This window comes from Panthera uncia (assembly GCF_023721935.1).
Source record: "Panthera uncia isolate 11264 chromosome D3 unlocalized genomic scaffold, Puncia_PCG_1.0 HiC_scaffold_8, whole genome shotgun sequence".
NCBI classification, from domain to species: Eukaryota; Metazoa; Chordata; class Mammalia; order Carnivora; family Felidae; genus Panthera; species Panthera uncia.
In genome coordinates, this window is record NW_026057586.1 from 28,854,725 (window position 1) to 28,870,679 (window position 15,955).

The following is a 15,955-nucleotide window of genomic DNA, read 5'->3' on the forward strand; positions in this document are numbered from 1 at the left end:
GAACCAGTCAAGTACAAGGTATTTTCTGAGAATTTTGGCATCCTTCTTCCTAGCGGCAATACTATGCAGAAGGTTTTCTCATTTTCTACGTAGACACAGAGCTTGCAAGTAAGGGAGACACATTACCCCACTTTGGTCATTTGAGAAATAATGCCCAGTTACAACAGTGCTTGGCATGCAATAAATAGTTATTGAAGAAAATATCTTTGATTAAATGAATGCATACAGTAGTGAATGGCTCAGTGATGCAGAAAAAAGAGAGTACATTAAGTGGGATGGTCCCCATTAACAGAGGCACCCAAGTTCTGCTCATCTTCACTCTGTCTCTTTGTTAGGGTATCTTGCTCACGTCCAGCAGAGCACACTGTTGTGAAGTCAACATTTTCCGTTTCCTACTCCTCTCTGCCTCTCCTGCTCTCACAACTATGGGATCTGCAGCCTTGGGTGAAACCAGGCTAGAAAGGGACCCTGGTTAACCCAGCATGCAGCCCATGTCAGCTGACAGAGCTGAGCAAGAGGACAATTCCTCTTGACCCCAGGCCCACTGTTTGCCCAGTCTGTGGGCTTACAACCTCCCTCACCTGGTCTTCTGTCTCTCTCTAATTCCTTCAGGTGAGATTTGTGTTCACGTCTGGACTGTACTGGAAAGTAAAAGAGAGAACATTTACTAAAATTACCTCATTTCATAGAGTAAGATGCTGAGCAAGAGTCTATTAGTTTCCGGAGACCAGATGAGTATATTGCACAGTTAACTTGCTACATTTCTTATAATCTACATTAATAGCAGCCTACAATATATTTTACGATATTAAAATCAATACAGACACATGCACATATTTTAAGTATCTAGGAAAATTCTATGTCCTCAGAAGAAAGCAAAAGAGAAAATATTAACCTTTCTCCCTCCCTCCCTCTCTCTCTCTCTCTCTCTCTCTCTCTCTCACACACACACACACACACACACACACACACACACTTGTTTTATTTTATATTCCATGCTAAGGGAAGCCAGAGCCCTCCCCCCACCCCCACTCCAACTCCTGAGTTCTGGGTCATAGTCCCGGCCCAACAGTGAGAAGAGGGAGGAGATGGCATGTTTCAAAGCTGCTTTATGGATTTTATGGATTTTCACCAATTTATGGAATTCATCATGTGTTCACTTGCTGACCCCTCTTCTTATCACCATAAAGGAGCAAAACACTCTTTTGTTTGTAAAGGGCCAACATCTAGCAAAGGCCTTTGGCTAAAGATGGGAGCGTGTACAGGGAGGGCAGTCCCAAAGTTGCAGGTAACTTGAGAGGATGTGTCAAAGCATCTCCTAAATCTGCTGAGAGAAGTTTTACCCATTTTGTGGAATGTGATAGAAAAAGAGGATAAAGGCAAGCTCTAGCTTCAGAGATTGATGCACTTACAAAGCTTTCACAAGACTTGCCCAACTCTCTCTGGGTTCCCTGGCATCTAGCTATTGTGGTTCCAGTTTTACAGGCAGAGAAATGGAAGCATTGAGAAAGCACCTCACCCACAGGTGTTCTAGAAGGCAAGCTCTGAAGGTGAGGACCTCTGACGTCCACGCTAAGTTCAGTCCACCTGAGCACCTTGTGAGCTGCCATGGGCCTTGGAGCTCAGAGGGTGGACATGCTGGGATCACAGCTTCCTGACTCTGAGACCTGAGGCAAGTAACTGGAGGTGTCTGAGCCTCATCTTATACATCTGGAAAATGGGGATAATAACATCTCCACTGTGATTGTGGGGAGGATTTAGTAAACAATATGTGTGAAACACTTGGCCAAGTTCCCAACTACTCTAAGCACCAAAACAGTAGACGTTGTTATGACCAAGAAAGCAGCCTGCACAGCCTTTCTCTGTGATTCAGGTTTTCCATGAAAAATGGTTCTCCTATGCTTCTAATGGGCAGTTCATATTCTTCAGCAAGAAATCAGAAAACATAAGAGGCTAGACACCAAAGACACTTCAAGAAAACCTTAGAGCCAGCAAGTTCTTGTGAGATTAAGCAACTAGTAGGATCTTGTGTGACTTAGGGGATGAGACAGGAACAGGAAGAAAGACTTTTGTTAGCGTTGGTTTTAATGTTTTTCTCTGTTTTGTTATTGTTTTTTTTTTGTTTTTTTTTCCTCCCCCTGCCAAAGGATTAACGTGTAGGTTCTTAAACAAGGGGGTTCCCTATTTACAGCTGACAGCAGCAGCTGCAACCCCTGATTCTCCTGCAGAATGGCAGGGAATCGAATCAAAAAGAAAAGCAAGTGGACAACCTTTCCTCCGGGAGCACGAAACACAATACCAGCCTTTCGCCAAACCCAGCAGACCCCAGCTCTGATTGGAGGTTGCCTCGGAACAAAGGGAAATTGGTATTTAAAAAAAAAAAATCTTCTGAAAGCCAACTCAGCAGATGGTTTTTTCCTGGGCTCCAGGAGAAGGGGGGCGGAGGAGGGGGGTAGGGGAAGGATACTGGGATAACACAACTGCCACCAGGATACAGATGACTGAGAAGTGACAAAGATGGGCAAAGAGGGCTGACCTCTCACCCCGGAATTTCACAAAGGGCAATTACACCATGTGGCGGGTATCTGGACTAGGCTGCTGACCGCTTCCAACCCGCAGCTGCTGTTCATCACAGCCACGTCTGGGGGCTTTATTCAAAGCAGGGGAAGAAAGAGGCCAGGCGCTGAGGGGATACTGGAGGAAGCCATGGAAAAAGTTTAATTAGAGACTATAGTTTGTTAGAAATCGACTGCGGGGCAGTTGCACAGAAGAGCACCTCATATTTCCACTGCACTTTTAACATTTCAGAACCATTTGTTCAGATTATCTTCAAAGTGATGTGGAAGGAAGAGAGACAGTACTAATCCCTTTTAAGTATGAGGAAACAAGGATTCATTCATTAAGGGCAGAATGGGGGTTCGGACCCAGAATCCCTGGTGTGGGGTAGCCACCCTCCCTTCATTTCTCAGACCAGACAAAGCTCCTGGAGTCCTGTTTTGGAGGGGCTCTTTGTGAATCCCACATTTTCGGTCTAAACCAGGACACTTTAGAGTACACTGTCAATAGCTTCTAGATTAAGTCACAGCGAGCCTATTATCCCACAGCCCTGTGCTGTGTTGCCAGCCATCACTGTCTACCACACCTCACTGCTGGGGTGCCCTGCTGAGTGTCTTTCAGTGGGGAGATGACTGTGGGCAGTTGAGAAAGGGGCTGTGAGTCTCTGGGAAGATGCCACAATGCCCAGGTTCCCCCACAGGCTAGTCCACGGGTGTGCAGCAGGAGCAAGCAGGTGGATGGCACAAGACTCAGCGATTCTCTCCTGGAGGATGTCTCAGCAGGACCCGCTAGAGTGCATCTTTCAATGATCACTTCTCACTGCTGGAAACCATGAGACCTGAGGGTCTGAGGAGGGTGTGAGGCCCCCCACCCCATAATTACCTGTGATTTCAGGGCAAGCCATTTAAAAGCTTTCCAAGTCCCTTCCTAAGTCTCTAAAACACGGAAGAACAACAGCTACTTCACTGAACTAGCCTAAGGAACAAACTGGAAAGAGGCAACAGTTGGGCAGATGTGAACACTGTGTAAAGGTGCTGGTCAGGTGTGATGGTTGCTACCAATTTTTCATACTAGGCACTATCTGGAACACGTATTTTGACAGTTGGTTATGCACACCGCCCTGGGTTTTTCCCTAAATGCCCTGAGATCGATTCTTTCTAATAAAGGTCTTTCTATACCCCACACAGCACTTATGCTGAGCACACCATACAATTCTGTAGATTCGTGTAGAATTTAGAGGTCTCAGCTCTGCTACGGTGTATCTGGATGAGTGCACAAAAAAAGGCAGCATGATGAAAGATTTAAGATGTTTCTAAGGAACCAATGCAAAATACACAGGGCTAACTAGGGAGAAGGTGTTTTGATAGAAAAGAGTGTCTTCCACAGAATTACCTTCATTGGCACACAGTGAACATGAACTTGTTTAACATCCAGGCTGGGGAAATAAAATAAGTGAATATTATATTAACATATATAACACCTGTCCTCAGAGAGCTTACACAGTAACTGAGAAGAAAATAACCTGCTTCTGACAGCACACTTTTAACAACCCTTTCTGTTAGAACCAAGAAGACCATTATGTAAATGAGAAAGCATGTTCGCAGTTGGTGGACCCATCTAGAGATATCCCACCAGAGAAAGCAGGGAAGAGGGATTCTGAGTGAGATGGCCATCTACATTTCAAAGCTGCCTTATTTCTGTGTCTTCTGTGTAGTCCACAGACCGAGATGAGACTGTTTGACTAGCAGTTGATTCATATCTCTGTCTAGAACTCTGCACAAAGAGATGAGAATAAGGATAATGCAAACACCTGAATTTTGGTCCAAAATATCCACTGAATGTAGGATGTGATCATTTAGACCAGCAAGAGTAGCATAAGGCAAAACTAAGTTGGAGAGTTTCCTTGACCTTGAGTTCAGTGCATACCAACAATTCTGAAGCTGCCAAAAAGTTGGGACAGCCCAGAGTCCTGTTAATAGAGGTGGTGTGCTTAGAGCAGGGGAGGTCACAATCCCCTGGTGCTGTGTAAGGCCAGACCACCTTCCAGGCCTGGGTCCTGTACTCTGTTCTGTGAGTACCCACCTCCTCATCTTTGCCTTTTAGGAGAAACAATGACAAACCAGCATCCGTAGCATAGGAACCAAGGTGGTTCGGCACCAGGAAATCATGGACTCCAAGGAACAGTTTCAGGAACTGGAAATATTTGAGCTTTAAAAGGATGACTTCAGCGCAACATAAAAAAAAAAGAGTTCTCCTAAATCCAGGGCTGCCTCAGAAAGTACCAAGTCTCCTCCCTGAGGGCCACTGAGCGGCTGCCAAATGACAGATAACTGTCCACGAGGGATTTTGGAAGGTATCTTTTGTCTGTTTAGTAGAGGTGCTAAATGAAAATACTCACTCTCAGTGAATTCCATGATTCTGGAAGTGTGACCCAACTGTGGACCCCTTCTTTTCTTCTGACCTACAACTGCTGTGGTCAGCCTTCCCCTGTTCCCTGAGCTGCTGCCAAAGTCCAGCCTATGCCCTCGATGGATTTAACCCCTAGTCTCAGACCCTTTCTGGATCTCCCAATCTTTATTTCCTCCATGATCCACCAGCATCCAAACCCCAGCCTGATGCTAACCCACCACCCATTCAATGTCAGCAATCCAGTGGGCAGACAGGGACTTTAGGAGCCTGATGGTACAGGGAAGAGCCACACACCCAAATTCATTGGTTTTCACCTCCTTGCTCCCTAAAAAAGACAGGGATGGAAAAATGGAAATTCCCATCATAGGTTAAAAATAGATTCCCTTTGGCTGTACTGCTATAAGAAGCCATAAGAAGAAGCAACTCCCTTAGGGTGGTTCTCTGGGGGTCCAGTCTGTCAGGCAAAACACTGCAACTCCTGAGCTGTGTTCTCATTCACAACACTAAGCCAATGAACCAACTGGCCTAGCATAAAAAGCTGCCCACGCTCTTGGGCACATTCATATTTGCAAATGAATACTTCTTAATGGCAAGGTATGTGGCACACCTTGAGGTCAGTCTGTCTGACTGCTGTCAGTCTGTCTCTCTTCAAGAATTTTCTCCTCCTTCCCTACTTCTGATCCCCCACTGTGAGGCTGGCTAGAAACTTGTGGGAGGCAAAGAATAAGGTCTGGGGAAAAACACAATAAACAAGGTCTAGAAAATACACCGAAGCGACCTGCATTTGATACTAATGATGATTATCAAATGGCCTCACAGGCCAGGTAGCAAGATGGGAACTGCTTGGACATTTCAGAGTAAATAAAGGCCTCCATTGTTTCCCCTGGTGAGGTCACAGGCTGGTGGGGAGGTGAGAGAAGTTGGCCCAGGGAGGGAGGGGTAGGCAGAGAGGAAAAAAAATAAATAAATTAAAACCTGGGACTCCAGAGAGAAATGCACATTCAAAGTATACAGGGAGGCCCCTTGCCTTCATAGGGCAAGATCCCCTGGAATACCATGGAAAGCTAGAAGGAGCCCTCGAAGTTCTGTAGTCCAAACCTGCCCACAACGCAGAGCTCTGACTGCCACGTTCTGACATGCTCAGACAGCAGCCTCAGCTTGCACAGAGGGCTCGCTGCTTCACCAGCCAGGACATATAATTCAGACTCTTGCACATGCTGGGTGCAACTGTGAATCCATGTGGGTGTTTGCATGCTATGTCTGTCTGTATGCCTCCTGGGGAACTGGCTCCACTGAATTTTTGCCCTCCCCACTGGCAGCCTATCCCTCTGGTCACTGGTTCCTCTTTGGGGGTGGGGGTGGTTCCCAGAGTCTCCATGGCCACCTTCCAATTGAGGTTACCCTGAAGACCATCCAAGTTGAAACCCCTTCTTCAAAGCAATTAGGCCATATGCAAATTATAACATTGAATTTTTAGCTTACTGTCAATAAACAACCCTCCCACCCCACAACACAAGACTTCATTGGCTTGTGCTGTTTTCTATATATAATGCAGTCAGGAGCCTGAACCAAGGCCTGGGACCCAGGCTCTGAAAACCTCCCTGCCACACATCCCTTTGCTCTCGGCCTATGCCCTCATCCAGGCCCAATGACTTCCTGACCAAAGCCACTCGTGTCTCATGCACAAGCAAGGCAGGCGGGGGTCATCCTGAGATGCCTGGGACATCCTGCATGGGAGTGCTTTGAAGGCAGGACGTTTGAACTTAAAGTTGCAAGAATCAGAAAAATCAAAGGAGGGGGTAGAGCAGAGCAAAAAGGGATTGTTTCTCTCACCTTTTATTAAAAATAAAAAAGGCCATGTCATCGAAGATCAACCGGAAATGCAGCTCTGAGAGAACTTTTTGAGGATGTGAAATTGCAATGATGGAGAAGAGGGAGATTCTGCAAATGCTGACAACGTGGCCAGGGGAGAAGGCAGCGCCCACTGAACCCCAACTGGTCGTTCTTATGACACGGCTTTAATACTTTCATTTTGAGTCAAGCTTTGAGCTCAGCAGCAATCCTGGTTTGGCAGATAAATGACCACAGAGATAAAAGACCTTTGAACCATCTCTAAATAAATCCCCATAGCAATCCTCACCACCGCCAAATAAATAAATAAATAAATAAATAAATAAATAAAAAGGAAAGAAACCAACCCACCAGTGATACTAGTTGATGCTTGTGCAGGCATCAGAAATGAGACAGCAGCACTGCCGTCCACGAACACAATTCAACACAGCCCATAGCAATATGAAAGCAGAAGGAGCCTAGAGACAGAGGCTTCTGAGACAACCCACACCCCCAGGAGCCCAGCACCACTGCAAGTCACTGTGGGTCAGCTGTGCCTGCACGGAGGATGGTCCTGTGGGTGGCCCAAATGTGCTGGATGCTAGCACAGCAATCAGAATAATGCACACTGAGTGAGGGGTTGTGCTAAGTGCCCACAGGCCCCTCCATCGCCTCAAGACACTAACAAGAAGGTGCTGGTATCATCCCTGATTTTCACACAATCAGGACACAGTCTCAAGAGGTTAAGTAATGTGCCTGAGGGGATACAGAGCCCAAGGTCTCTTCCTCCAAAGACAGTGAGAACCCAGTCCAGAACACAGGGGATCTGACTTCCAATTCACTCTCAGGGCATGGACTCTTGCTAACAGATCCCTTATTCCTCACTTCAGGGAATGAAGGGCTCTCCACTGGAACAGAACACAGTTTCTCTGCTTCATTACCCTGCCAGGTTATCTTTAAAAGTATGGAGTTCACCAAAGAATATTCCTTGGAGAAGTCCAAAGTCAAACTGACTACCAAGGGAATATCAAAACCAAGAGGAAAAGAGCCAGCATGGTGCTTAAAACCCCTAGAGAATCCCAAATACAGAAGAAAAAAAAATACAAGAAAGGGAAGAAAGAACCAAACTTTCCCAGAATATCGTCATGGAACACAAGTTTGATAAATCTCACCACTTTTTAAACTCAACTCTGACGCTTGCTCCCACAATTGTGGGCCTTTTGACATTGGGGCAGAAAGGAAACAATCTGATGATGGAACAGTGGGTCCAAAGAGAGGTCAAAAATTTTGTTTATAGTAACTAGTTTTGTTAAAGAGAAAGACTTGCCCCATCTAGCAGAATGGTTCTTAAAGTTTCCAGTTTTTAGAACAGACATAAGGCTGCAGAGGTCAAAAGCTGTTTTTAGTTCATCCTTTTTTTTTTTTTTTAAACATGCAGAAACTGAGACCCAGGAAGGTGAAGCAATCTTGCTGAAATTAGTCTCTGCTAGTGACAGAGACAGAGCTAGTGCCCAGGGCTCCCGTCCCCAAGTCCAGTGTTCTATCCCCACACCTTCAGCTCCAGATGTCAAACGTTACTTGTTGCCCCATGAAGACAAATACTTTGTGGAGAAGGTCATTTACCACCTTTCAGGCAGCTCTAGCTATAAAATAACAAGGGAGAAAGAAACCTATCAGGAAACAAAATTTTCAAGCACACTGATGAATAAATAGGAATGTGCTGCTTTAAAAAAAATCTATAGGGAGAAAACATAAAACTAAACAAGAGGGAAATTCAGCCTCTTGCAAAGAAAAGCTGGTGAGACCTGCTCTCTTATCAGGTTGAGGGTGCTGTGGGGAAAGGAGCTCATACTCTCAGGAGTTGAAAACACCACATTCTCACCCCCCAGAAGAAGAGAGGGCAAACCCAGGGATGCATGTAGGAGTGACCGGAGAGGCTGCTGGGCCAAATGATGGGAAGGGAAGGACACCTGAGCCACAAAGAAGGTGGAAGGCTCTCTGCTGGATGCCCAGGGCCACCACCACCATGGAGGAGATGATGGGTACAGCAGCCAGACATCAGGCATTCTGAGCTAACTTTTTCTCCTGCCCAGCACCCCCTCCCAACTATCTGATGTGCCAAACTGCTACAACCACAGAGAGTCAAGAGAGAAATGTGCCCCTTAACACCCTACGGAAAAATGGAGAACCCTAGTACAGGCCTCATCACTGACAGCTGTATTACCTAAAGACTCCCCTTTTAAGGTTCTTTGCTCTGCATCACTTTCATTATATTCCCTGGGCCCCCAAGCCTTCCCTTTCCCCAGTTCAAAGCCCACTGAGCATTCCCATTGCTTACAGAATTAAATACAAACCCATTTATTTATTTGACATTCATCATTCCTTGCAATCTGATGCTAACCTCGCTTCCCATCTACATCCATACTTTGTGCGTTTGGCACAAAGAAGGTGCTATTTAAAGAATGGGCAAATGAGTGCATGACCCGTTGAACTTCCTAAGAGAGGGTTAGCAGTGTTCAGAGAAGAATACTGAGGTTTTTCCATAGACACATGAAGATGGTATAGGTGGGACTGTCCAGGACAAATCCCAAGCATGGTTCCAGGACCACGGCAGGCACATGACAAATGTGAGGTTGAAGTTCTTGCTATCGGAGGAAACAGGTTCTCTTGATGAAGCTGGGAAAAGGGAAAACTAAATCCAAACAAATGAAATAGAAGTTGCATTTTGGTTAAAGGCAAATAAAAATCTGTAAGCACAACAAAGGAAAAGAACAAGACTTTAACTCATGAGGATTTGAATTTTCCTTCAAACAACCTGGAACACTTAGAATTAAGGGCAATATACCAGGTTATGATCTCGTCACCCTAACTAATGTTGGAAGGTGTAGAGGAAATGTCCCAGTGCTTAGAATCTTTACCTTCCAGCAGTCTTTTAGAGTGTGGCCACTTCAGGACTGGAACACAACATTAGCTTTGGAGTACAGAAGAACTGGCTTCAAAGACCAACCCTGCCCATTCCTGTTCCTGCTCTTTTGAAGCAAATGAGCCTCAATTTCCTCATCTGTGAAGAAGTAGTATCTGCCTGGCAGGACTGTTACAAGGACTAATAGTGAAGGTAAATACATATAAAACAGCTAGCACAGGGCTTGCCACAAATCCAAACTGGTTATCATGATGTGTGCTCTGTAAGGTACCCATTTTTCCTAAAATCTTCCATTGAGTTATACAATGTGGAAATCATCATCTCTATCTGGCAGATAAAGAAACTGGGGCTTCAGCAAGGTTATACTCCAGATCCAAAGCCACCGAGCCAGTTGGTACAGATTGCCACCCACATCTCCTAGCCTGGGTCACTGAATGGAGCTTGGGTAAAAGTCCCCTGTCCTTCTCATCCTGTTGGACCCGGAGAAGAGTTCCTGATTCTCACAAAAAGTTCTCAGGAAAGAGGAGAGCTGCTAAGCTCTGCCCAGCTGCGAGCCTTTCAAAGACTTGTCACTGTTGGAACATTCTATGCTCATGTGCTATACTTGAATTTGCTTCTAGAAACTCTGTCTCATGTTCTCTATTGTTTTGACTGAGTGACCTAGAAGGGAACTACATGAAGTTTATGTTATTTCATCACTTGCCTGAGTAAGTCTAATATGCAACAATGATGGTACCATGGTAAAGATCAAGTTGCCTTTCTTTAATGAGATCATCTGCAAAGGAGGTCCATCCACAGCACAGTTCTGAGGCCCTGAAATATGTTCAGAATTCTCTTCTCAGCCTCTACTTCTCACCAAATGCTACTCTTACACCTCACATAAATTCATTCATCAGAAACCCACTGCCATATAGCACTTCAGTTGCCATCTCAATTTCATATGGAAGACAGGTGACCTGTCCCCTGGTTAGAAAGAGTCCGTGCAAACTTGAGCCAGTGGGGGAGCATCTTCATGGGTCTCTCCTACCATCCTACCACTTTAGAGGCCATGTTGCCTCAACCTCTATAATGCCTCTCTGGTTTGGAGGGTTGGTGTTAGGTTTCAGTCTTGGAATAAAGCCCTTGAGGATGCCACACATACACGTCTTCACACCAAAGTAGTAGAACATACTGAAATACAATTAGCCTAGCAAAAACCTAGCTCTGTTATGTAAGGAACGCTATCATTATCCTAAGGAGTATTCTTTTTACAAAAACCAATGAAAAAGAAAATCATTTGGGATCCAATGTAAGCTGTCTTTGCCTAAGGCTGTCAAACAATGACTTGAACAAAATTAATTGGTCTACAAAAAAAGAAAAAAAAAAAAGTCAGCACATAATGATGTAACACCCAATTTCCCCCAGCCTCCAAGTTTGGAGGCTAAATCCTTAATAACAAAACAAAACAAAATCTTTGTTATCCTGAAACTCTATGTCCTTTCCCTAAAAAAAGGCTCATCAAATAATAGTAATAATAATAATGTATATATATACATATATATGTATATACATACACACATATATATGTATATTTACATAATTTTTTCCCTTTTGGAAAGGGCCAGATAGTACACAGTTTAAGCGTTGTGGGACATACAGTCTCTGTCACAACCACTCCACTCTGCCGTCTTCGTGCAAAAGCAGTCACAGACAAAATGTAAACAAATGGATGTGGCTCCGTTCCAATAAAACTGTATTTATGGACACTGAAATTTGAATTTCAAACAATTTTCACATGTTACAAAATATTATTCTTTGTTTGATTTTTTTCCAACCATTCTTTGCTTGTGGGCTGTATAAAAACAGGGAAGGAGCAAGATTTGGCCCACAGACTACAGTTTGCCGACCCCTGCTCTAAGCCAACACGTATATTCAGGTGACCCCCAAGTAGGCATCTCTACCAACTCAAGGATCAGGTCAACAGAGCCTCCCTCCTGGCTCCCAGTCTAGGACCCGAGTCCCAGGGGCCACTCCATGCACACTTCTCCAATGAGTGGCTTACCTTATTAAAAAAAAAAAAAAAAAGTGGTGGCAGGGCACCTGGCTGGTCAGTCAAGTAGAGCTTGCGACTCTTGATCTCAGGGTTGTGAGTTTGAACCCCACATTGAGGGTAGAGTTTGCTTTTTAAAAAAAGACCCAGAAGACTGGATTTTAGAGTCAGACTCTGATCTGTTGCTTACCAAATGCCATCCTCATCCTTTCCCCCGTCCGAAGTTACTGATCACATGTTTCACGTTCCTACAAATAAGTAAATTCTGCAAGTTCATGGCCCTGAAACAGCAAGCAAGGTTTCTACCTCTCCACCTCAACTTCAGCTTTTACTAACTCCCTCTTTTCCAAACAACAGGAACTCTGGAGAGTAAGAGAGTTAACATTCTAATCCAATAGAGATCAGAGAACATTTCCATCATCTATCAAGTGATTAAGACTCAGTACTGATAACTTTATTCATTCATTTCTGGGAAGTAACCGCTCTAGGCATAAATAAATTTAGGACAGATGGAGAAGCAGAGTATGAAGCAAGCCCCTAACAATTTAAAAGTTTTGTAGATACTCCCATTACAGTGTCAGCATAACCAGCATAACACAACACTGTAAGCTGAATTTTAGTCCTTCCCCTCCCTTTGCCTCCCTTCCAATTTCTGAGACTTAGAAACACTTACTTGGGGTGTCACACATTGGGAGAAGTGATGTCACCTCTCTTTCCGATAAAGCACAAAAAGGGCATCCAGCTTTTTGGTTAATGATGACCAGCCTGAGAATTTCAGAAATGAGAATGGAGGTCCACTGCACACTGCAGCTTCTAAATCATCCCCATGTCACAAATTCCAGAGTTTTATTCTGGGGCATTCCAAGAGGCAGAGGACTATCTTTGGGAACACTCCTGTGGCTTTATGGAAGGTCATAACTGATCAGGACAACGTAGCTCTTTCTAGGGTAATGAACTTGGGTACGCACACCCCAAACTGTGGGCTGTTGCTCAAACCCTGGCAGTGATGGGGATGGAGGGAAAACAGTTACCACAGTTTTTGAGACTGCCCACCCACATAAAAATCTAACAATGCACAAAGAACTGGCCATCTCAATGGCCACAGACAAAGATACTCATTTTCAAAGCTGAAGAGACCCAACTCCAAAGCAAAGCCTCACTTTCCAAGTGGAGCCTAATGTGAACTGCTCCATTTTCTGGCAAGAATTTCAAAAGTTTCCAAAAGCACTTAGGTAATCTTTTATGACAGAAACCCCAGAAATCACTGCAACTTGTCATGGGGACAGGGGAAGGAAAGCACAACCTCTGTGCTCTGTGAAAACAAGCCGATTTCTAAAAATTACTTTATATTCCAAAGGTTAAAATAAGATGACCAACTGTCCTGCCTTGCCCAAGACTGAAGGGGTACCTGGCTTCAGGGCTTTTGGTTTTAAAACTGGGATAGTCTGAGCAAACCAGAAGGCACTGGTCACCCAGAAAATCTCCCCTCATCCGGGTCTTTGGATTTTAAATTCAATATATCAGCCCAAACACTTAGCGTGAGGGAGGACACAAGGCTTACACCAATGAAAAAACATGAGTCCTAGCAGTTCTACTGAAAATGATTACAGAAAAGCTCAAAAACCACTAGTAAAAAAAATGCTACAGATTATCTCTGAGCCATAATGGAGAGAGGGTCATTCACTTGTGCTATTTTTAGCTAATCCATCATGTCTAGAGCCCAAGTAAATAAGATGTGGGGGAAAGTTACAAAGACTCTGATGAACTCCTACCACCCTGAACCCAAAACCTCTGTCAAAAAGGGGGCTCCTTTCAGAGGCATTTACAAGCCCCAGAGAGTTTTGGAACGCTTTCGAGACTAGGGCAGTCCTCTGCTATTATAGCTGAGTACCATACCCCACCCAAGAAGGGAAGTCACTGTAACCCCCTGTGATATAATTACAATGAAACCTGGCCCCATTCATTCCCAACCAAATACCACCACCAATCACCTAGAGGGCTGCTTTCCACCAGTTAGGCCTGTAGGAGGAAAGTGACAACCAACCAAGTTCAGTCAATACCCAATCTCAAAACATCTGTGATGTGTTAGACAAAGATTCAGGTCAGTTATCCGCCCCTTCTTCTTTCTCCAGTTTGAGCTCCAGGGCTCACCACTGGCTTTCAGAGCAATGATCTCTCACCTTCTAGTGGACTAAATTACTATGAAGGTGACTTCCTTAGTCCAGTGATTAACTTGCCTATTTTAGACAGGCTTAACAATGGTGGTTGAAACCAGAAGAAGGTTATAAAGGTTCTTGACTCTTCTGATTGACCAAAACTCTCCATATCCCATGCTTAACTATAACAGATGCAAATATTAAAGCCAAAAAAGAAAAAAACCCTCTAATTTTGTCACAGCTTAGCCAGGTCTGACCTACCCAAGAGGCTGCTACACAATAAATAGAAATGTTCCAGAATTATAATTCTAGTAGCTGTTGATTTTCATGTGGGTAGAAGATATAATAATAAATTAGACACTGTACCAAGATATCAGAGGCATTTCTTCTGGAGGGTGTTAAGTATTCCATCAAAGAGATTGATAATTCCAAAATAAATAAGTAATAATCAAACAGACCTTTAACAGCTGGGGGGTGGTGGCAAAAATGAATTAACAAAAAACCCTACAAAACGGGGCTCCCTACCTTCTTTTTGGAGTGGCTTCTTTCCTCCTCCTTCGTGGCTTTGCTATTTTTCCCAGCACGGGACACCTTCTGGTCGCCAGACTGCTTAATGGTGATCTTGATCTCAGGGGGGCATATATAGTTCTCCAGATTCTTTGGGGGTTTCTTAGCCCGCTTGGTGGTCTGAATCTTCAGCTTCAGACTCCCCTCTGTAAAGTTTGCCTCCTTGATAGAAAATTCCTGTTCTTCCAGGCCATCTCCTGCAACCCATTTCTCACTGTCTGCATTTGAGTTGGAATCCACATCCTGCCCTGAGCCCAGTTCATCCTCCTCCTCTGGCTCCATGCGTTCTCCGCCCACTGGGATCCCCTTCCCAGGTCCTGGAGCAGAGAGCAAAGATTCTCCTGCACAGCCAGGAGCAGTCGGTGGCTTGGCTGAGGAGACAGGCAGGAATTCCGACTCGTCCCCCCTTTGCCGGGAGGTGCTTAAGATTTCCCTGGACTCCATGACAATCCTACAGTCTTCAGGAGTTCTCAGGAGGTGGGAGAGAAGAGGGGGAAAGGGAAAGGTGAGAAGCGAGGACACCCGAAATCCCAAGGACAAAGTGGTCCGGCTGCTGGGTTCAGAGTCCCAGGAATGGAGACACGGCCAAGTGTTCAGAAGAGGTCAGATCTGCAACTGAGAAGCAGAGAGATAATTAGTCATGGCAGGAAGGAAAATGACCTCAAAAGTAACTCAAGTTCTAGAAGCCCCTTCCCCCTAATCTATGGCATCAGGGGGAAAAAAAAAAAAAAGATGGGAAAAAAACCAAACCAGAACATGCACATCCCCAAATTGAATTATATTGGATTATATTACGCAGACACACACACACACACACACACACACACAGCCCTTCACTGAATGGTTAATTTTTCTGGCTATGGGCCCAAGAATAAAGATACTCCAGTTCAATACAAAGTTACAAGTTTCTTATACTGAAGCCACAGCTAGCTGAGTCACCATCAAAACCAACCATGACGAAAGGGAAGTCTAAAGTGTTGAGGCAGGTCTGTGGGAACCACGTTTGGCTGGCTTCTTGCACCACTTCCCTCTGACATGTGAAGAACTGTTTGCAAAGCTGAACACAACCCCCGAGCCGCCCTCCGCTGTCTGGTTGGAAGGACATTTAGCTAACCTCCTGACCATTCTTTCTTTATCATCTTCCATGGTAAATTATTTCAATTACACAAAATTAGCTTTATTTCTTAAAACAAATGCAAAGCTTAGATGCAGGCTTGAAAGAGGAAAACATAAAGAGTTCAGTGGAAAATCACTTCTAATGCTGTGATTAATACAAAACAATCACTAAAAATGTTTCTGTCCACACAAAAGATATTTAATCATTATCAATTATTTAGATAAAAATAGCCATTCGAGACAGCTTTAATTCCCTTTCTGGTCCTTAAATAAAGTGGCATTCTGTCTACATGACAACAAAAAAGGGAAAAAGAGAGAAGGAGCATTTCCCAGGCCTTTGGAGGTATCAGGAATGACTCTCCCCACCCC

At 44.5% G+C, this 15,955-nt stretch overlaps 1 protein-coding gene across 1 annotated transcript in view; it reads right to left on the reverse strand.

The window, feature by feature from the left end:
• SETBP1 (SET binding protein 1) overlaps positions 1-15,149 on the reverse strand; it is a 354,864-nt gene extending 339,715 nt beyond the window's left edge. Inside the window, exon 1 of the mRNA XM_049620170.1 lies at positions 14,429-15,149. Coding sequence (XP_049476127.1) covers positions 14,429-14,914 — 486 coding nt within the window. The 5' untranslated portion in view covers positions 14,915-15,149. The remainder of the gene's footprint in view (positions 1-14,428) is intronic.
• Between the last annotated feature and the right edge of the window lie 806 nt (positions 15,150-15,955).